This window comes from Cavia porcellus, unplaced genomic scaffold (assembly GCF_034190915.1).
Source record: "Cavia porcellus strain 051 isolate PalLab524CR breed Dunkin Hartley unplaced genomic scaffold, mCavPor4.1 scaffold_12, whole genome shotgun sequence".
NCBI classification, from domain to species: domain Eukaryota; kingdom Metazoa; phylum Chordata; class Mammalia; order Rodentia; family Caviidae; genus Cavia; species Cavia porcellus.
The window spans coordinates 16,349,865-16,372,653 of record NW_026947495.1 but is presented as its reverse complement, the minus strand read 5'-3'; the positions used below and the strand labels follow the sequence as shown (position 1 = coordinate 16,372,653).

The window sequence follows — 22,789 nt, the reverse complement described above, 5'->3', positions numbered from 1 at the left end:
CAACAATGATTCCTAAACCTAGCTTATCATAGGATCTCCCAGGAGACCTTTTTAAAAAACCTCTTCTGAATAACTTTTCTGGAGCAGAGGACTGGGGCTCCCTTTTTACAGTGCTCTCCTGGTGATTCTGAGGTGAAGCCTGTGCAGTAACTCCTGCCTGAGCTATCTAGAATAGCCGGATTTCACAGAAAAGGAGACTGAGTTCATACTGAGGGTATCTGCTGATTAAATCTCACAGGCCGTTCACACTCTTTGTTCCTTGTCCAGTGCTTTACCCTCAGGTGAAATTTGTTTAGCTTATATGATAGGATTTTCATAAAGATTAGATTATGGAAGGAGCCATTGTCTCTAGTCCCGAATATTCCTCTCTAAATTCTGACTTTGACAGTGATTAGAAGGAACTGCTACTATGGGGCAATCAGAGATTTTAACCCTGTCCTTGGACGGCATCCTTCCATCTTTCTATCACTATCACAAGTATTCCTAAGGTAAACATTTATAAAGAGAAACATTATTTTGGCTTAGGTTTTAGAGGTTTCAGTCCATGGTCAGTTGAGCCTGGCACTCTGGAGCCTCTGATGAGGCTGAACCATTATGGTGGGGGCAGAGGCAGCAGAGCAAGACTGCTCACATCATGGCAGGGACACAAAAGAGGAGAAAAGGACAAGGCACAGCTCTTCAAAATCTCACTGCCAGTCACTTGAAGGCCTCGCTCTGGCCCCAGCTCCAAAGATTTCAACCTTCCCAGCAACTCCGCAGAGTGGAGACTTTGTATTTAATACCAGGGCTTTTGGGGTTGTTCCAGATCCAAACTCTAGCAAGAACTTTCAGCTTCTTAATGTTGGGAGAGTGAGTTGGGGATGAAGGGTTCAGATTTGACCTCCTGCAAGGTCTTAGACATGACACAGGGTGAAGTGTGTCCTGTACTTGTGCATCTGAAAGGGAATCACATGTACCGCGCAAGGCCCATAGAAGATGAGTGTAATTCATGATAACAGAAACAAAGAAGGGTGATTTCCTTATTCTAGCCTGTAAAATCAGGGTTGCAGTGGAAGGTTCTAACAGTGTGCTTGGCTTTCTCTTAGTGCAGAGGTAGGCAGGCGTCTCCGGTCATTCTGACTTCCACGTCAAAGGCATCAGTGGACCTCTGGCTGGCTTCCTCTCTGGAGCTCACAAGTACACAGCCAGGCCATTACGTGGTGTGCAGAGATTTTAAGTGAGGTGTGTTTTTTCCTTTGTTTGTATCTTTGGGAAGGAGTTAAAAGGACACTACTGTGAAGTATATAAAGGTTTTCACATTTTCTATGAACATAATTATTAGTATGAAATTAAGATAACCAAGTATTAAAATACTTTAAGATTTTTATTTTTAGATTTAAAAGTCACTAGAATTTATAGCCATTAAGTGATAACACAAAACTTTTTTTATGAGTATGATTTGAAGGGCCATTTTTCCCTGTTGATGTGTTTTCTAATTTATAAACTAAAAAATTTTTAAGTTAGAATTTTACCACATAATTCAGATAGCCTTAAATTCACTTTTAAAAAATGTACTGCTCATGTTTTGTGTATTCATACAGACATGCTGCAGTCACCATTGTCTAATTTTCATCACTCCAAAAAAAGAATCCTGCCCATCCGTTTCAGCAGTCCTTCCCTGTTCCTATTTTCTTCCCTCCTACTCCTGGCCCAGGGCAACCACTCTGTTTTTATGCGTAGTTTTTTCGGGCCATTGCATATAAATGGAATCTCATTGCATGCTGCCTTTACATCTGGCTGCTTTCAGTTCCCCGGATGGATTGGAAGTTTATCCTTGCTGTAGCATGTAACAGTATTTCGTTCTTTTTTCAAAAGCAATTGAGGTGTAATTCACATAAATTTTACCATTAACGTATACACTGTAGTAGTTTCCTGTATATTCACGAAGTTGTGTAGTTGTCACCACCATCTAATTCCAGAACACTTTCATCACTGAGAAAAACCCAGTATTTATTAGCAGTCACTTCTTGTTATTCCCCATCCCTCCAGCGTGGGTAGCAGCTGTTACTCTACATTCTTCTATCTCCAAAGATTTGTCTGTTCTGGAAATTTCTATACAGTATGCAGCCCTTTGTGTTTGGCTTCTTTTTGTTTTGGCTTTTTATACTGACCATAATTTGACAGGGTCCATCCATGGTGAATGTGAGTCAGAACCTCACGTCTTTTTATGACTAATAGTCCATTGTCTGGATAGACTGTGTTTTTGTTTACCTATTCTTTGACTGGTGGAAATTTGGGTTATTACTACTTTTTGGCTATTTTGAGTGAATTGCTATGAATGTTTATGTACAAGTTTTTATGTAGGCATTTGTCTTAAATCCCCCAGCTACATATATAAGGAGTACAACTTACACTCTTTTATAGTATAATGGCCACTAGGCATCTTTTATGTGCCTAGTGGCCGTTGATATATTTTCTTTGGAGAATCGTCTCCCTTGCTTTTATTTTTGTCCTGGGAATTGAACCCAGGGCCTCATACATGCTAAACCTGTGCTTTACCACTGCATACACCCTTGTTATCTTTGGGTATTTTTAATGGACTGTGTTTATTGTTGAGTTTTGAGAATTCTTTGTAGATTCTGGAAATGTTTCTTATTAGATGTGTTTCACAAATGTCATGTCCCATTCTTTGTGTTGTCTTCTTACTTTCTTGTCCTTTAAAACAGGAAAGGTTTTAATTTCAGTGAAGCTGATTTGTCTGTGCTGTGTCACTTCGGCTTTTTTTTTTTATCGGTACCGGGGATCGAACTCACGACTGTGCGCTTGCAAAGCAGGCACTTAGCCGCTGAGCTAAATCCCCAGCCCCGCTTATGCTTTTCATGTCCTATGTATGAATCTAAATCCAAGGTCATAAAGATTTATGTCTGTTTTCTTCTACGAGTTTATAGTTTTAGTTCTTATGTGTAGGCTCATGATCTATATAGAGTTAGCTTTTGTATGTGCTAGGAAATAGGAGTCCAGTTGTACCAGTGCCATTTCATTTTTGAAAGTAATTGTTGTCATTGACTCTGTTTTTTGTGAATTTCTTGATGTTTAGCATCATTAAGATTATTGATTTTGATACATAACACAGTATAAGGAATATAGCTCTAAATGATACCATTATAATAATGAACTATTGAAGGGGAGTTTAATATTTCCTTGCATATTTTGGAGTGCATTTTATCAAAATAGTACTCTCAAGTTTCATGAATTAAACTGTTTTTCTGTGTGTCTTCATTACCAGTGAGTATTCTGGCAGGTTTATTTGCTTTAGTTTTTCTGTTTAATATCTTTTACATTTGCTTTTTGTCCTTTTTGGCAAATGCATATACATATATAAAACATATTTTATCCCCCTACTTTCTTTGGGCAAAATGGGCAAGCTATTATATTTTCAGATTTCCTATATATTTGTGCATATTCGTTTTTCCTATTTTTTGTAGGTGCCTAGTACTCCATTGTGTGGATCCCTGTTGCTGGGCATCGAGGAAGTTTTTAATATTTTGTGATTATACTGGGTGCTGTGGTGAATTACTTTGTCTGTTCCTGTACCTGGGTTTCTGTAAATTAGACTCCTAGCAGCAGAGACAGAGGATGAGGTGCTTCCTTTATTTTATCAGATGTCAACCAGTTCCTCTCTGTGGGGATTGTCCCTTTGTTTGCTCACTGTCAGTGCTCAAGTGTCTTCCCCTAGAGTGTGTCGTCAGACTTTCAGGGTTGTGCCAGCTGGCAGGTGAAAAACGGTGTCTCGGTGTGCTTTTAATTTTATTGGTGAGGATAAACATCTTTGCATGTATTTAGTATCCCATGTGCTTACTTTTATGTGAATTGCTTGTATCTATTGAACATTTTTTCTATTTGATTGTTGATATCCCTCTGCCCCATTTCTAGGACTCTGCATTAGAGATCAGCCTTTTGTAATATGGGTTCAAATATTTTTTTTTGTTTGCTATTTCCCTTTGTTTACAGTGTGTTGTGTCATGCCAACATTTGAGCAATTTTTTTAAAATGTAGTCTAATTTATCAATTTTTTCTTACATGGCTTCTGGATTTTGAGTCATAGTTAAAAAGGCCTTCTCTACTTCAAGGTAATAAAAGGGTTTCACCCATGGTTTCTTCTAGTACTTGATTGGTTTTAGTTTCAATGTTTCATCTTTGACCCATTTGGAGATATATATATATATATATTAGTACATACTAATTTTACCAAATATTAGACTTCACTGTGACATTTGCATACATGTAACATACTCAAAGCAAATCTATCCCAGTTGGAGTTTTATCATGTTGTGGTTGCTTAAGTACCTGTTCAGATGATATTTCATGCTTCTGTTAATTGTGAATAAGAGTTCCTGTTTCACCCTTTTCAGTGTCGGGATTATAATTGTATACTGTTCTGACAGTAACATTGTCAGACATTTTGCTGTGAGCTTGCTTTTCTCATTTGTAAAACGGAACTATCTTCTCCATTATTTAAAGACAAAAGAGAATAAAACAAAGCTGTGAAGAAGTGAAGTGTTATGTAAATTGCTGTTTTTCCTTTTTTCTTTTAAAAAAAGTAAAAATTTCATAACAAAATATTAAGACAATAACAGTTAATATTCTGTGTATCATTTTCAAAGTAATTACATTATTTTTATTTTATAGTGACATGCATAGTGTGGTAATCATAGGCACTTGAGGAATTCTTAATTGAAAAGTATCTATGTATCAAACTTTATTTTTGTATAGATGTTTTTTCCCTTTAAAATTCACATAATTCCTGGTAATTTGTTTCCCCAGTTTGTAGAAGATTATGAACCCACCAAAGCTGACAGTTACAGAAAAAAAGTGGTTCTCGATGGAGAAGAGGTCCAGATTGATATTCTGGACACAGCTGGACAAGAGGACTACGCGGCCATTCGAGACAACTACTTCCGGAGCGGGGAAGGGTTTCTCCTCGTGTTCTCCATCACAGAGCACGAATCCTTCACAGCTACTGGCGAGTTCAGGTGCGTGAAATAGCCACATGCAAGGAAGTCGGGGCTCAGTGTTGTGGGAAGAGGTTGGGCTTGTCATTAGGAAGAATTCTGTGTTCTGTCTATGGTTTCTAGGGCTTTCTGCAGCTTGGCATATTATGGTTCCTCCTGTTTTTGGACTTTTGTGTTTGAGGATTTGGGAATGTAAATTATCTTAGGAATTTTATCTTTGAAAGAGGACACAGCAGTTTCCCTACACCCAGGAGCCTGTAATTCTGTTCCTGTAAATTCTGAGAATGACTGACAAGACTTAACTATTTTTTTCTTTAAATTTTACCAAAAAACCATTTTGATCTACTTGTTGATGAGCTCTTGGCGGAAGATGAGCGGTGCAAGGCGGAAGGACTGCTTGCTGCTGCTGGCAGTGGGGGCAGCAGGCAGGAGGGAACTGGCTTGGGGAGCTGCAACCTAGTCTGGATCCCCTTACTGGCATTGTGACCAAGGACAAGACTCTTTTTTTATTTTTATTTTATTTAAGGAGAAAAAGAAAAAAAAGCAGAAAAAGAGTACAAGTTATACAGAATTTCAAAAAAAAAAAAAATAAACAGTAGGAAATCACTAGTTAATAGATTTGTCATCTTAGAAATAGTTGTTCAAGTTACAAAATTAAAGCATATAAAGTGGACATTCAAACAGTGAGACTGCAAACAGTTCTGTTCAGTGATCCAACAAAAGTCAGTAATATGGTTATCTATCTTACACACTTAAAAATATACATGCAGTTATGTCCTTTAAAGCACTTTGTTTTCCTCTCTTATGTACAATGACAATTACACATTTTGGGTTTTATTACTCCCACAGTTCTTATTACTTTTTTTTTTGAAAAGAGTAAAACCAAATGTGACATAACAGGACAGAGTCAGTCAAATCAAAAGAATGGACATATACATAATGTACAAACAAAATATAAGATGATCAACAATGGTTACCGTAATGCCTCTTGCTATCTTAAAAAGAATTGCCTATATCATCAGTTATAATAAAATTGAACAAAACAGTAAAGAACAAAACCAATAAAACCAAAACACTGGAAACATTACAAGACTTCAAAAGAAGATAATAGTCAACCAGAATGGGCGTCATAGTGAATCTTATTGTCTTCATAGTTGTTGCCTATACTTTTGAACTTGCTACTATCAAGCAAAATAGAATAGAGGAAAATCAGTCAAAACAAGATGGTGAGAGCAGTATAGGGTTTCAAATCAAGTTAATAGTAAATCAAAGTGGGTTACTATAATATATCCTGCTATTTTTTATTTATTTTTCCCTTAATTAAAAGGATAAAAATAAAAAAGTAAATAATAAAAAAAGGAGATTGAGATAAAAGAGCGCATAACAATAAAACAGCGCAGGTCAAAACATAACCATTTAAGTAAAATAGTGTTTCACCACAAGATAATCCTGACATAACTACTTTTATATCGGGATTATCTTGTGGTGAAACACTATTTTGTAGTGTTTTGTAGTAGTTACCATAGTGTCTCTTTCCTTGAAATCTTTGAATATAACTTCGTATACTGTAACATCAAACATATCAAGACAATGTAAAACATTTTAAGGGAATGACAGTATTACAGGGTATTTAGAATCAACTAACAGAAAATGAACAATGGTTTCTGTATAATCTCCTTGTCTATAAAAGTTTTTGTTTATATTATCACATATAATAAAATCCAATAAGATACAACATGTTAAGACCGATGGAGACAGAACAAAAGCTTGATGAGACTTCAAAACAAGATGATATTAAATCAGCACTAGCTATTATGATGTCTTGTTTTCTCCAAAATAGCTTCATACCATCCAGCCTTCTCTGCCTCATTTCTGTTGAGCTCTTTTTCTGTCATTAGTTGTCAGTTTGTCTTCTTCATTTCGCTTTCTGCTCCATTCATTGTGGCCTCCCTGCCACTGTTTCTGGAATCTTGGTATTTTTCTTTTTTAGAATATCCTGCAGTATTCTCTGTAGAGTTGAATTGGTGGTTGCAAATTCCCCTAGTTCCTCTTTATCCTGGAAGCACCTTGTTTTTCCATCAATTTCTAGGGACAGTTGTGCAGGATATATCAATCTTGGCTGGAGGTTATTGTCTTTCAAAGCTTGAATTATTTCCCCCCATGCTCTTCATGATTTGATGGTTTGTGCTGAGAAGTCTGCTGTAATTCTAATGGGTGTTCCCTTGTAAGTGATCTGTTTCTTGTCTCTGATGGCTTTTAATATTCTGTTATATTGGATTTCTGGAATTTTGATTATTATATGCCTGGGTGTAGCTCTGTTTGCGTTATAGGTGGCTGGGGTCCTGTATGCCTCATACATCTTTACCTTTTACTAAAGTATCTTTACCTTTTGCTAAATTAGGGAAATTCTCCTGGATTATTTCTATGAGTAGCTTTTGTAGTTCATTTGTTTGTGTCCCTACTTTTTCTTTTATGTTCTTAATTCTTAAGTTATAGATCCTCTTATCATCTTCTAGCCTTTGTATTATTGCTGTTGGTTTCTTTGTTATTTTTAAGAAGTTTTTCATTTCATGCTCCCACCTTACAAATCTGTCCTCCAGTTCAGATAATCTATCCTTAGTTTCTTTCAAGCTGTTATGCCAGCTTTCAATAGAGTTTTTAGTTTCCTGGTAAATCTCTTTGAACCTGCTTCACATATTCTATGTTTTTCCTATTTTCTCCATCAAACAATTCTCCCCTTTTTTTCTGTTCTTCCATTCCACCATCTGTGTTTTCTTGGGCAGTGCTTAGCTTTTCTCTCACTATTCTACTTATATCTTGCTTTATTTCATTAAATGCTTCACTTTTGAACTCATCTATGAGGCTCTGGAGATATCACTTTATGTCTATTGGTGCCGTGTCTGATATTGCATGTTTTCTGTCCTCATTCTCCTTTGCATTTACCTTTCCTGGATCAGTGTTCTCAGTATTGGGGACTGAGGACTCTTTCTTATTGCTCCCTCTTCCCATACTTTTTGTTCCTTCCATACAAGCATATATAGGAGGCCCAGTTTTTTTTCTTCGTCTGTTATAGTTTGTTTGAATTCACCGGCTAGGTGTTCCTGCCCACTGCAGTGTACTAGGGAGACACGGACCTGGGCAGCCTCTGCTGGGCCCACCCCTCCAGGTCAACCTACTGGAGGCTTCACTGCTAGGGTGCACCGCCAGGTGCTGGGACCTGGTTTGGGCTAGCCTACTGGATCTTAGTCCACAGTGTCACCCAGGCCAAGTGCTCCCCACCAATCCCACTTGAGAGGGGAATACGTGACTAAAGTCCTGTTCCGACTAGTCTGCCCGGTCCCAGAATGTCCTCTGTTGGAGCCTCCTAGTCTATGGAAGAGTCCCCGTTCCTCTCACTCACCGCAGGTTGATGCAGGGCTCCCCGCCAGTCCCGCTAACTCCGTTGGCTGATTCTCGCTCTCAGAGCTTTCGTGCCTCTCTCTCCCTGCTGTGCTGATTCAGACGCAGCAGCAGTGGCAGGAAATTCAAATCACAGCTTCCAGAGGTGCAGGTTCCAGCTTCTGCGCTGAGATTTTATCTGTTCTGGTTATAGCACCAGGATTGCATTTCCAGTTGGTTTCTCTCAGCTTAGTTTGTTCCTAGGTTGGCAGGGTATATCTCCCCTTACTTAGGACTGCTCACACTGCACCATTCCTGGATTCTAAGCTGGCAATCTCAGAGAGCCTCCGTAGCTGCTGTTATCTGTCCGCCATGTTCTCCCGGAAGTAAGGACAAGACTCTTGAGCACTGGAAATTCTGTTTCTTTCTTCGAAAATGCACCTGTTAGTTGAGAAATGAGATCCAGTGGTGCTTTTGCTTGTGAACTGCATATGGACAGGAACTGGGTTCATTGTGTCTCCCTGTCCCCAGCCCTTCTCTTCCCGGTGTTGCCCTTGGGGCCTATGCAGTGGGTGGGCTATTCCCTCATTTTTAAATGTGGCCCTTAAAGATGTTTCCTTTTTTATTTCTTAAATTAAGAAATATTTTTTGGGCATAATTTCTCTCATCTATAACTTTCTTTTTACCACATATCGTTTCCATTCCTATGATACAATTGTATATTTTCATCTACTTTCCTTATAAACATATCTATCTATATGAGTCAGCTTTCTGTTGCTATGATAAAATACCTGAGATAAACATCTTAAAAGGAAGAGAGTGTATTTTGGCTCACAGTTTCAGAAGCTTTGGCCGGTTGATTTTGGACCTGTGGTGAGGCATCATGGTGTGAACGAGTATCAGAAGAAATCTTTCACCACCTCTCATGCAGAATCAGAGGGAAGGAGGGAAGGAGTGGAAGACAGAGACAGACAGACAGACAGACAGAGAAAGGGGCTGAAGCTCCCATGTCCACACTTTCAGCGACCTCATTTTCTTCTACTGCATGTCGTCTCCTAAAGGTTTTAGCACCTTCCAGTAGTGCCAGAGCTGGGGCCCAAGCTTTGGACACCTGGGTCTTTGGAGGACATGTAAGATACCAAGTATAACTCACACATCTACCCACCAAACTGGAGTCTTAACAGGGCACTCGTGAAAACAACTAAACAAAAAACAGTTCATTTTTTTCATTCTTTAGCAAGTTTGGTTAGAAAGTAAGATGATCAATCAAAGAAGAAATGAGGAGGCTAAATATCCCTCTCTGTTTGGAAGGTGGAATCTGTGAGCCAGGGAGGCCTCCAGAGTGAGTTCAGATAATCCAGCAGCGCGAGCGCAAGCAGGGCCTCTGTTGTTCCTTCAGAGATGACACTCAGTGGGGATGTTTCTACTTCTCCATCCTGCATTCTGTGATTGTCTACATTGATGCTTATGATATACAGTAACATTTCACAATAATAAAAATATCCACAAGTGTTTCCATATAGTTAAGTACAGCTATAAAATATTTTAAAATAAAGGAACAGGAAGAAAAACAAGTAGATACTTGAAGAGAACCTACAAGCAGCTTTGCTATACTCTACATTTGAATGGGGGTCAAAGACAACTTCATGTATGCTGTGGTTAGAATAGCAGAACTCGTGAGAAGTCTTAACAATTTTTAGACTTTTCAGATACACCTAGCAGTTTCAGTATTTGAACATAACTCATGCTTCTGTATTGTGTTTGCATCTCATAATTGTGTTTTGATATGCCATGAGGATAAAGCAGCACAGAAGCACATGCACTACCTTATTTCCTTCCTGAGCCTTTTAATTTTCTGCTTCTCCAAGACTCAGTGAGAAGGGAAGGATCAGTCTAGCAGTGTCCCCTCCAAGGAGCAGCAGTGCCCGCCGGTGACCTTCAGGGGCTCTCAGATTCAGCGAGTGTCACCTCCTCTTGGAAGAGGATCTTGGTGTCATGTGGGAAGAAGTGTCCTTAGATGCAATAGGAATCCCTAAAACAAAAAGGAAGAGAAGTTAGTATGAGCTCTGGGACTGCTTGGGTATCTCTTGTCTCCAGAAACAAGAATGGAGTGTATTTTCTGAACTCTGCTAGTAAAACCAGTTACGTTGCTTTATATCTGTGACTGCTTTAAGACATTGTTTCTGTATTTATCTTTTTTCCTTTTCTTTTCTTGTTTTTTTCTTTTGGTACTGGGGATTGAACTCACGACCTTGTGCTTGCCAGGCAGGCACTTGTGCTGCTGAGCTAAATCCTCTGCCCTCTGTATTTATCTGCCAATTGGAAAGGTCTCAACATTAAATGAAACACTGCTATACTCTATCATCCTTGAAACTTCCTGGATAAAATCCTATGAGCTGCAAGAAGTGGGCCACCACAAGGTGCCAGTACTTGATACTTTCATTTTTGGAGACCTGTGTTTATTAATGGATATTTACATATCCCTGTCAGACTAACAGGCCAGAAAGCTGTCAGTTTTTACTGTTCATATATGATACAGATCATACAACTTCCAAATGGGTCATGCTTGCTAACATGTTCAAATGTGTAGAATATATCAAAGCTACTTAAAATTAATTTTCTTCTATATATGGTAGTTAAATTGAGTATATGGAAATTTTTAGAAATGTTTTTATTATTATAAAATGTTCCCCTGTGCATTATAAATATCTATATAGATTTTCACGGTCCAGTTTCTAGTGGAAGTGTAGAATGTAGAAGTAGGAATGTCCCCAATCCACAGCAGGTGGCACATGCCCATAATGGGAGGCTGAGGCAGGAAGATAGCCTTGTGTTTGAAGCTAGCTTCCTGGGCTATATAGTGAGCTCGAGGCCAGTCTGAACTATACAGTGAGATGCTGTCTCAAAAAAACAAAACAAAACAACAAAATTCCTCATTGGATCAGACAAGGAATTGGAATGTTTTAATTTCTTATTATTTGGTTTTGATCAATACTTTAAGTAGCTGATTATTTTTATTAGAGATAACATTTAGTGTGCTACATATAAACTTTTTTGTCTTTTTGAGACAGTTTCACGATGCAGTTCAGGCTGGCCTTGAACTCACTTTGTAACCCAGCAATGCCTTGAACTTGCAGCACACTCCTCCTGCCTCGGCTTCCCAAGTGCTGGAATTATAGGCGTGTGCCACCATGCCCAACCAGTAATTTTTTTTAAGATAAGACATTTTTGAAGTACTATGCCATGGCCCTTGGCAGTATTTCACATTTTTCATCTTGAAGTGGGAAGACAGTGTGCACTGAAATGGGCACTGCCAGACATAGCTGTCCCCGTTCTGTTGGCCCGAACCTTCAGCACTGTGACTACTGTGTGTGGGAAGAAGTGTCCTTAGATGCAATAGGAATCCCTAAAACAAAAAGGGATGCCCTCCGGATCTGCGTGTCCCATGTCCTGGGATCTCAACTACAGTGGGGCCTGTGATGGTTGTGTTGGAATTGAACATATACAAACTTTTTTCCCCTTTCAGTTATTCCTTAAAAAACACAGTGCAATGATCATTTGTAAGGTTTTACCCTGGATTGGTTATGTAAGTACTGTACAGATGATATAAAGTTTACAGGATGCAGCAGTTACATGCAGATACAATGCCACTGGAGGAAGACACTTGAATATGTATGATTTTGGGATCCTCAGGGGCCCCCAAACCAGTGGCCGTAAGAGCCTGAGGGACAACTACACTTTCATGTCTAAACCAGAGACTTTCCCAGACTCACGCTTACTACTGGAGATTTCTTTTCATATCTTTTCATATCACGCTTACTACTGGAGATTTCTTGGAATGTTCTTGTTTCATTCCATTTTGTAATCTATTTTACTGAATAAAAAGTAAGTCAAACAGCCCTGCTGGTTGTGGCTGCCTAAGCTGATTTCAAGATCCACTATCATGCTGCCACTTTTCATATGGAAAACTAGATGATGGAGCTTTTATAGTCACAGATTTTATTTTTCTTCGGGGGAGGTTTTTTTTTTTTTTTTTTTTTTTTTTTTTGTCTTTTTCATTTTTAGTCGCTACTGGGGATCGAACTCACGACCGCCTGCTTGCAAGGCAGGTGCTTATGCCGCTGAGCTAAACCCCCAGCCTGTTTTTCCTTTTCTTTTTGGTACCAGATGTCAAACTCAGGATCTTGCGCTTGGCAGGCACTTAGGCCCCTGAACTATATCCCCAGCCCCTGTCAGGGGAGTTTTTAACCATTTGGGTTTTTTTTTTTTAAATCCCAGATACTGGCAGGTTCTCCTCTTCTTTTTAAAGTGTATTACTGTAAATTGGGGACCCTGTTGCATTCCTGTCCATAGGACAGTGCACCCACAATCTGCACTTAGAGAGAACATGCCCCAGGCAGGTGAGCACCAGCGTCCACTTGGGATTCTAGGACCCCTTGCCTGGCTCTGGCTGCCCCTGTCAGCGCCACCTAGGAGCACGCTTTAGAAGGGCAATGCTTGCTTCTGCCTTGGGGGATTCGTCTGAGATGGGCTGGTGAGACCGAGTTCTTATCCTGGCCTCCTTTGTGGTGTATTTTCGGTCTGACACCTGCAGGGAGCAGATCCTCCGAGTGAAGGCCGAGGAAGATAAAATTCCATTGCTCGTTGTGGGAAACAAGTCTGACTTGGAGGAACGGAGGCAGGTGCCCGTGGAGGAAGCCAGGAGCAAAGCGGAGGAGTGGGGCGTGCAGTATGTGGAGACTTCGGCCAAGACTCGGGCCAACGTGGACAAGGTAGCTGTACTCTCCAGCTGTGTCTGGGGCAGATTTGGGCGGAGCGGAGCAGAGCTCTTTCACTAGTTTGGGTTTGAAGGAACTGTGTGTGGGATGGACTCAAGGATGCTGTGTTCCTCCCGATGTCTTGGCTGTGAAAAGCCTGGGCTAGGTCTGGCACTGTGTTTAAAGCATCCCGTGGGGGTCCCTTCTCTTTGCCATTCTGCTTGGTTAGTGGCTGTTTACTTTTGGCACAGTGCTTGGGAAGTATGGCAGTGTGAGGCCATTGGCTTAGGAAGCCAGCCAGGAGCGGACTGAGCTTGTCAGCACACTCTTCTCCACAGCTGGCCACGGTCAGGGCAGGGCTGGCTGTGTCAGGCTGCTGCTTACATGGCCTTGAAAGGAGCAGACCATTTCTTGATTTTGCTTCTGTCGATTTATCTAAAGCAAAAGGTGAAAGATGTGTTCCTTTCACCTTACCATGCGTTGCTGGAGCTGGGCATTCTGTGTTTCCCTTTGCCTCTCCTATCAGAACACGCTTTCAGGCATAGACTTGGGGATCTTGTCTCTCTCTAACCCCATTCTGAGACAACTTCTTCAGATTTCTGAAGCCAACAAAAGTGACCATGATCACGATGGATGTTGACAACTTGAAAACCCACTTACCAGTGATGGCTGTTGTTAGGCCTTTTTTTCCAAGGCGGTTTCCACAAAGCTAAAATAAGCTTCTTAAAGGCGTGGCTCTGCCACTGCCTTCTCCTGGGGTGTCGGCTCTTCCTCTGTCATCCATGCTGCTGTGAAGTCCAAACATGGAGTTTGCGGATGCCAAGCAGGGGCTTCGTCTGCTCCAGGTTTTCTGGTGGCTGCAGCATCCTAATCCCCAGGTCCTGCTTTCTGTTTCTGTTTTGGGAAGAAATAATTCTCCTTTGCTTTGTACCTGATGGGGAGAAAATCTTAATCAGGCTTTGCTGGAGCTGGAGGTGATGCTTAAGGGACAGGAGGGTTTGGAAGTTGGCCAGGCAGGAGCATGCAGTGCCCACCTGGTCAGACCCAGGGTCGGGTGCGCTCCCCTGTCAGCGGCTTTCTCTCTGTGGTGCAGTCTTTTAACCTGTGTGGACCCTTGTGCTGTTTAAAATCTCTATCAAATTGTGGGAAACACAGAGGAACTCCAGATACATATTTCATTTTTTCTTAGCCTGGCACTGCTGCTGTGTATTCTTGATGACCAGGATGGCAGGGGGAAGGGGCTGTCACACAGCTGTCACCTCCTCCACTGGACCAGCTTGACCTGCCAAACAGGAACCAGCAGAAACTTATGACTGGCAGCATTGTATTCACTGGTAAACAGTTTACAAAAAAGAAGGCTGTTGATAAGATCAGCTGATGAACAACTTTGTTATTTTAAGTTGAATGCACTCCATTCCTCTCCCCCTGCCTACATTTTTAAGGTAGAAAGAAACATAGCATTCAGAGCTGCTTCCTGTTGCTCTCCTGCTGTGACCTTTCCTGAGCCGCTGGCAAAAAAGGGGTCCGTAGGTCATCCAGAGCCAGCTACAGGGTCCCTTTTCTGTGCCTAGGGCTCATGCCTAGTGCAGGTGGAGTCCCACATTCCAGAAAAACAGTCTTCCTTTTCACCAAGAATAAAGTCTGAAAATAAAAGATAGGAGCTGGTGGTGTCATGCAGCTGTCCAGAGATAAAAACCCGTGCTCCCTGCCAAACTTTCTGTCTCTTTTGTTCTCTATGAGAAATCTCGACTGTCCTTCTGTAGGGTCATGTTTCGTCTGCTTGACTATAATCCGTCCTCCAGCACTGTTGCTTGTAGTGGAGGGAAATACTCAAATTATTGTGACAAATGATAATCTTTATTTAAATAACACTCTGACATTTAGAGGTCAGGTCTCATTCGTAGTTCTCGATAAAGCTCCTGTCAGCTAACATGGCAAGGACCGAACACCAGGCTCTGGGTGTCCGTGGAGGGGTTACCCTGACAAGGCGTCCTGCCCTGTTCCTGGTCCACCCGCTCCTCCTCCACTGCCTTCCCAGGCTGCTGGTGTGGCATCTCCCCAGAACGTGTCACCAGGGATGCTGTCTCAGCCCATGCAGGGCCCTTTCCTACAGGATTCAGTGAGGTGTAGAATCATTTTATTGTTTCTTTTCTGGTGGTCCGAGATGCTGGGAAATCTGATTCCCACTGCCACTCTCAGTATTTGTAAATTTGACAGTTTTAGATCTGTTCTTGGCAAAAGTTTTTTTACTCATGATACTTAAAAGATTTATCATTTTGAGACCAGCCGTACAACAGTATCAGCAGTGACTCTGTTCTTAGCCACCATTGAATGGTGTGAGCAGGGATGTTCGCACTGTAGGATTAGAATGTTTTGGGGGCCAGGGATGCAGCTCAGGGGTCGAGCACTTTCCTAGCATGGGTGACGCTGTGTGTTCTATCCCCAGCACCACCCGAAAAAATGCTTTTGAGATTATTTGTATTTGTTCTACATGCTTTCTTGTGAATGGTTTATAACAATAAATTTGATATGCTCTGCTGTAAAAATGTACCTGCATACCCTACTCAGTTGTTCCCTAAAGCACTAAGTGGGTTTTTCCTGTTCTTTCTAACCTTCCTCCCTGCTCCCAGGTGTTCTTTGATTTGATGAGAGAAATCAGAACAAAGAAGATGTCAGAAAACAAAGACAAGAATGGCAAGAAAAGCAGCAAGAATAAGAAAAGCTTTAAGGAAAGGTGCTGCTTGCTGTGAAGACCAGGCTGGAGCCCGCAGCCCGTTGCTCTGGGGACATGGGGCTGGGCCAGGCGCTGAAGGCTGAAGGCTGCGGGTCACTCCTCGTACTTGCTGTTCTGCTCACTTGTTCATTGCACTTCTGTAAATGGTGAAAATACTTGTGAACCAGTGGCTGGCAGGAGAAATAAGCCCTTGCACATGCAGTGACTGGCTGCTTGGTCAGGAGCTTCAGAGTTCTGCTCTCCTTCCCTCCCTCTTCCCTGCCCTCCATCCAGACAGGCTAGGTAGATAGTGCTGAGGTAGGAGACAGTAAAGTGTAGATTTAAAAAAAACACAAACAAACCAGTATTGGAGTAATACCTTATTTTCCCCAAGTTTTATAACTTTTCCATCTTTTGTTTTGAAATAAAATGTCTTTTTTTTTTTGAGACGGGGGTCTCGCCATGCATTTCAGGCTGGCCTTGAGCTCACTTTGTAGCTCAGGCTGGTCTCGAACTCGCAACGATCCTCCCACCTCAGCCTCCTGCGTGCTGGGATTACAGGCTTAAGCCACCACACCCGGCTATAAAATGTCTTTTTAATAGGTTTTGGAAGAGGAGGCTGCAGTGACTCTAAACCTTAATAGTTTAACAGCAGAAAAATTCAGCCAGCTTTAGTGACAGTTGGAGTTTAGTGACAGTTGAAGTTTTTATATAAGTGTCTTGGTCGTACCCTGTGGATCTGAAGCGCAACTAGAAAAATGAACTTGAATTAGGCCAAATAAGTCAACGCTAGGATCTTAAACCCTCCTCTTGTGTGAAACATGAATGTTGTAAGTTCTTTTCTTTGTGTTTGGATATTGGCCAGCTGCAGTCTGCATTGGCTCTCTACCTCCTCAGCACCCTGACGTGGTGTAGGAAGTTATTTAGGTGGTTGACTAAGTGAAGACTCTCGAGGGGTGTGTGCTGTGGGAGTGACACACTGCTGTAATCAGGTCCTACTCAAGCCCTTGGTGTGGACTCTCCTACCTGCCAGCTGCTCAGCGTGGTCCTTTCTTCCTGTCCAACTCCCTGCGGGAACCCCAGACCTGCCCTCATCTGTTTTGTTCAATGTCACATGAATCTGCTGAAAAAATGCGATGACTTAAAATTATATCCTAGTCATGAAGCCAGAGCCTGTTCCCAACCTGCTACCTCTCCTAGAATTGCTCAGTAATTCTAAATTTACAATTAGAAGAAGCAGGGAAAGATAAGCCATTGCCCCCTCTGCCTCTGAGAACTGGCTGCTGTTTCTAATCTGATTCTTTTCTGAGACAGGCAGATAGTTAGGAAAAGATTTGTACTGAGGAGAGATCATTCATCTTTGTTACTGTATCAGTATTCTAATACAGCATCCTGTGGGGCGCGTCCTGTGGGGAAAGGGTTACCATGACCAGAGCCTGGCCTACAGCACACTTGTTTAGGTGCCAAAAGTGAATTGGGGGCAGGGGGCAGGAGCCCCGGGGAATTAGGGTAATTACAGAGATTGTGCAAATGACGGTCTGACTCCTGGAAACCAATCTGGCATCACTTCCCAGAGAATCATTTTTTTGAATAAAAAAAAGCAAACACTTTTTCAGAATCTCGGCCTTTTTCTTTTATCCCCTTGTCCGATACATAAAATGTATGTAATAAAATACTGATAGTAAGTCATGCATTGTTGTGCTTATCAGATAACCTGCAAAATTAGACAAGCCATTTTCAACTAATCCTTTGAATTAGGAAATGAAGTCATAAAATATAAACCAGGTGTGGTGGTTTATACCTTTAATCCCAGCTACGGGGAAGGATGAAGAAGTAGGAGGATTGCAGTTTCAAGGCCAGCCTAAGCTCCTAGCCAGTTTCAAAAGAAAAGGAAAAAATTTTGGGAATGTAGGTCAGTGCTAGAGTACTTGCCTAATATGCATAAGGCCTTGAGCTCACCTCTCATTAATCCCATACACATTATAAGTCATAATTTTAATTTAGGAGACAATACTGTTTTCTTACTAAGATTTTAAAAGCTGGGCCAGATGTGGCAGTGCACACCTATAATTCTAGTACTTGAGAGGCTGAGGCAGGATGAGTGCTGGGAGTTCAAGGCCAACCTAGGCTGCATAGTGAGTTCAGGACCAGCCTGAACTACAAAGCAAGGTACTATCTCAAAACCGGCAGGAGTGGGGGTGGAGGATTTAAATTGAAGGCAATTGCTCTTTTGAGTTTATGAAATGACTTTTGTGTGTGTGTGTGTGTGTTTGAGACGGGGTCTCTCTATCCAGTTTCAAGCTGGCCTTGAGCTCAATTTTTAGCCCAAGCTGGTTTGAACTTGCAACAATCCTCCTGCCTCAGCCTCCCAACAATATTAATTAATTAATTAATATTTTTTTTGTGGCACCGGGGATGGCACTTGCTTTCTTTGAGCACATGTTGAGCCTGTACTTTCTTGGGCCACTGTCTGCCTTTGTTGGACTTTACCCTCTTTTACTCTCATGCTAGGGTATATTTTCAAGAGGCACAGAACGTCTGAGAGTGCCATTCCGTTTGGTCATTATTTGATGACTAGCTTGTCTTGGAGTAGAATTTTGGTTTCAAAATCATTTTCCCTCAAAAATTGGAAATCTGTGCTCTAGTGTAAAGAGCATCCATCATCAGAGATGAAACTCGCACCAAATGGCCACCCTTTGGGGCTCTACACGTCCCCTCTGTTAGCCCTTCATCACTGACCAAACACTTCAGATACTGTGTAAGGTGGAAATTTTTTACTTTGGCTCACAGTTTTGGAAGTCTCAGTGCATAATAGGTTGACTCAACTCTTGGGCAAATGATGAGGCCACACGTCATGGCAAAAGGAACTGATCATCTCATGGAAGCCAAAGAGAAAAGGGAAGGGGCTGGAGTATCAGTATCCCTTCTAGGGCTCCCGTGACCTAACTTCTTCCCCCGAGGTCCCACCTCCTACAGACTCACAGGCTGGGAATCCATCCTTCAGCGCATGCCTTTGGGGTGTCACTTGATGCATCCTTCTCATCCGTGGTGTGGGTCTGCGGTGATCTGTTCTGCATCCTCCCGGGGATGTTTCCTGTCTTTTCAGTTCTAGAAATGTTTTTGAAATTGAATTAGTTCTTTTATTTTCTGTTCTTTTCAGAATTGTTACCAGATTTTGGACCTCTCTGAGCCATATCTGCTTTATCCTTTCTTACATTTTCCATCTTTATTTTCTTCCAAATTTATCCTCCTCCTAACTCTCCCTCCTTTTTTTTGTCTTCTTGGAGCTTTTGCCAGGAGAATCAACTTTCTCTTCTAACTCATTACTCTGTGTATGGTGCAAACAAGAGCTTTGTCTCTAATTGTTCTTTTTCCCATAGCATCTGTTCTTGTCCTTATTATGTATTCAATATCTCAACTTCTAGGACGTTAGAGCTTTTGAAAGCTGTATTTGAGAATCATCTTTCTTTAATTTTTATTGTTTTTCTCTTTATTTTTTAAGCTGCAAGTTTTCCTCAAGCATCTTATGATTCTGGTTATACAGCCATAGTCTTAGAAGGGGCTAGAAAGTTGGCCAGGAGGTCCTGGTGCCTGAATGGGGCTTGTGAGACAACAGGCTGGACTTTGGGGTGGTTGGGTGAAGACACAGTCAAGGTGCTGGGGACCCTTCCTGACTAATTGGACCCAAGGGGCCAAATGCCAACTCCTTTGCAGACACTTTACATGAAGACCCCTGGTGGGGTCAAGAGCCATGGTGAAGGAAATCCATGTACTTAGCATGTAAAAGGCCCTGAGTTTGATCCCCAGCACTAAACAATAAGTAAACAAGTAAATAAATGCATACTGTGAATATAGACTTCCCAACTTTTCATTTATTGCAGGACAGGTCCTGCCTGATTTGAGGACATTTTGGAAAGGGCATAGTACAAGTTTTAAAACTGGTTCGAGTCCTTTGGATCATGTCTGATCTCTACTTGAGTAGATGGAGATGTAGATACTTCCTCTAACCTCTCCCGCCCAGTGTTTGTCTAATTTAAATGATAGAGCATGTCTGGACATACCACCGCTAGCTACTAATTCCTGCTGCCACCAAGCTAGATAGTTCCAGTTGTACCCACAGTACTGTTGCCAGTGATTCACTGCTGCCTATGTCATGAGGTCAGAACAAGTCCTGTATGAGGAGCCCAGGGTGGAAGGGAGATCCAGTCTCCTGCCCAAGCTGGTGAAGGCCTCTCAGCCCAGTGAGCATAGATGAACCCCGAGTCACTGAGGGATGTTCCTGCCATGTGTCCCTGCTAAAAGGCCATGTTTGGTGTGGCACTGAGAAAGAACCAGGGGTCTGAATGATCTTCAGTTTTCTTAAGGAAGTTAGCTTTTATCAACTTTATCTCTTTTAAAGCAAGCTTAAAAGTAGTTACTACCTCTCAAGGAGATAGGCAGGCTGGCTTCTGAAGAAATCACCAAATAGTTGTATGTTTTCAGTAGGGAACAGCTAGAAAAGCTTTTCTAAAATCTGCTTTACTCAGGAAAACGCGAACGGAGGAATCTCATCATTTTACACCCATGTGTAAAAGTACGTGAGTACAGGCTATGAATTCTACTAGTCGCATGTTGTTTTGAATGAGAACGCTAAGAGAGGGTGTCTTTTTGGCCCATGAGCTTCTCTTTTCTGCACAGGTTTCCCAGTTGTGGGAAAGGGGAGGTAGTTACGTGCATTGGGCAGGGGTGGGCGCCAGGTTAAGTATGGGTGTGTGGGGACTGGATTCTGGCTGTGTGGACTTGAGAATGGTATGTTGCCACCCCTGCTGTGTTGTCTTCCTGCCCTTGGTCAGGATGATGGTGTGACTTCAGGCTGACCTTTGCCCAAATGCTATCAGCCTTGTTCACTCTTACGCTGTGTAAATTATGTTCTTTATTAGGGAAAAATTGTTTTGACTGCGTATGTGCATAGATTTTTGTCTTGGCAGAGATGCTTCAATTATTTATTCTCTTGGTTAAACCACATTACTCACTTTGGGCACAGGGAGTGGCCCTGTGTTCTTGCAGTAGCTGACAGCCCCACTGCAGTCTGCTCCTGGTTTTGCCAGGCTTATTGGGGCAAATCCCTGGTGACTTCCTCCCACCAGCCGAGTGGGCCTTTTCCAGTCTTCATAGCATTTGCAGATGTTTCCCTGGCTTAGCTTCCTCCTACTTGTCATTTCACCTGTCTGACTCCTTGGGGACCCATTCCTTTACAGGTTTCACTTCTCCCCTTTAAATTGAAGTATGACATGCAAACAGTGAAGCACCCTGACCCTTGCCTCACGTGTGGGTGCCCTGCGGCTCTAGGGTGCTGCAGACCTAGCATCCCTGCCATCCGTGGTCTTCCTGCCAGCGCGTTCCCATCTAGTGGCAGCTGCTGGCTGCACCCGGCCTCCAGTGCACCAAGCGCCTTCCCGACGCTCCTGCTCAGCCCTCTAGCTTCTTGCTGCTTCTCTGCACTCTTCCAGCTCCTATTGTCCCGTGGATGGCACTGAGTCCTACATGTGTACATGACTGAATATACTGTTCTGCCCTGTCTCGAGGCTCTTGTGCTGTTGTAGGACTGCACGTGTTTGTAAAACTGAATTAAGTATCTTAAATGTAAAGTCATATAACTTTGACAAAATACGTAAAGTTTCTTATCCAGGCATGGTGGTATGTACATGTAATCCCAGCATTGTAGGAGGCTGAAACAGGAGAATCACAAGCTCAAGCCCCAATGGGGAACTTAGTGACTTAGTGAGATCCTGTCTCAAAAATTAATAAAAGGAATAGAGATGTAGCTCAGTGTGAAGGCTTTGGGCTCAGTCCTCAGTCCCACGTAAAAACACTTTTTCCTTTTTCTTTTTAACTGTGCTGTGGAACACAACCCAGGGCTTTGCACCTGCAGGAGCTGTACCATTGACCTATGTCCCCAGCCTTAAAGCTTCTTTTAAGATCGAGTTTCCAGAGGCAGAGCAAAGTAAGAGCCGAAGTGGTGAGGTGCTGTGTCTCCAGAGCGGACTTGGCAGTGCGCCTCCCAGGGAGAAGCTTCCCATGGCATTGACAGTAGTTTATGGCTGCTGCCTTGATGGTACCTACTCTTAGTATCTGTGCTGTGGGGCCAGCCTTGAAACTCTATTCTGCCCTGTGTTGCGTTGTAATGTGTGCCGGCTCTGCTTCCTAATGTGCACCCTCTTCCTTCCCTTCTCCTTCCCCACTTCCCCTCTCTGCCCTCTCCATCTCCCATCAGTGCCACTGCAGAGATTCTGGAGCACCCTCCAGAGCCTCAGGGACCTCTGGACAGCCACTATCCCGTTGTCCTTTGCCCTTACTGTCCGGCAACCTGCCTCTGTGGGAGCAGTGCCTGGGCGTAGTGGAGGGGCATTGGCTTGGGTTCTGAGTTCTTCCTCTGCCTCTTGAGAGGTTTGTAGCCTGGCACATCCCTAAGTCATCCAAAGTGACATGGGCAAAGTTGTAGCTGGACAGAGTCCTTTCCTTTCACTACTCTCTCTCTCTCTCTTTCTCTCTCTCATGTAATCACACCACCTGGAATCTCTGTCTCCTCCAACTTCTGACCGTGTTCTTCCCCAACCCTTCAGGGGCTCCACCTCCTCAGCCCATCCTTTTCCTATCTACTGCTTTTCCTATCTACTCTCATTCCCCTCTGCTTTCCTCTCTGGGAGGTCAGGTCGGCCTGTGTATCTCTGACATTTGGTTCAGCTCCTGGAATAGTGCAGCCTGTCAAGCATTTATTTGCCTTTGGAAGGGGACTTTGAGGCCAAAGCTTCTTTCATGAGAAAATGACAAAACAGCGACAGAGAGGACCACATGTTGCATATCCTGGATATCTTGTATACACATATTTCTAGCAATCTTTCTGTTTTATGGGCTGGAGAAACTTTATATTTCAGATGTAAGAGACCACTCACCTGTGAATGGCAATTTGA

The 22,789-nt window shown here is 42.4% G+C and overlaps 1 protein-coding gene across 5 annotated transcripts in view; it reads left to right on the top strand.

Moving 5' to 3' along the window:
* The window catches only part of Ralb (RAS like proto-oncogene B), a 74,669-nt gene extending 57,212 nt beyond the window's left edge, over nt 1–17,457 (top strand). For all 5 annotated transcript variants that reach the window (XM_013142489.3, XM_013142490.3, XM_003478744.4 and 2 more), the window contains exons 3-5: nt 4,804–5,012; nt 12,964–13,141; nt 15,757–17,457. In XM_013142489.3, coding sequence (XP_012997943.1) covers nt 4,804–5,012; nt 12,964–13,141; nt 15,757–15,876 — 507 coding nt within the window. In that variant the 3' untranslated portion in view covers nt 15,877–17,457. The remainder of the gene's footprint in view (nt 1–4,803; nt 5,013–12,963; nt 13,142–15,756) is intronic.
* The last annotated feature ends 5,332 nt before the right edge of the window (nt 17,458–22,789 follow it).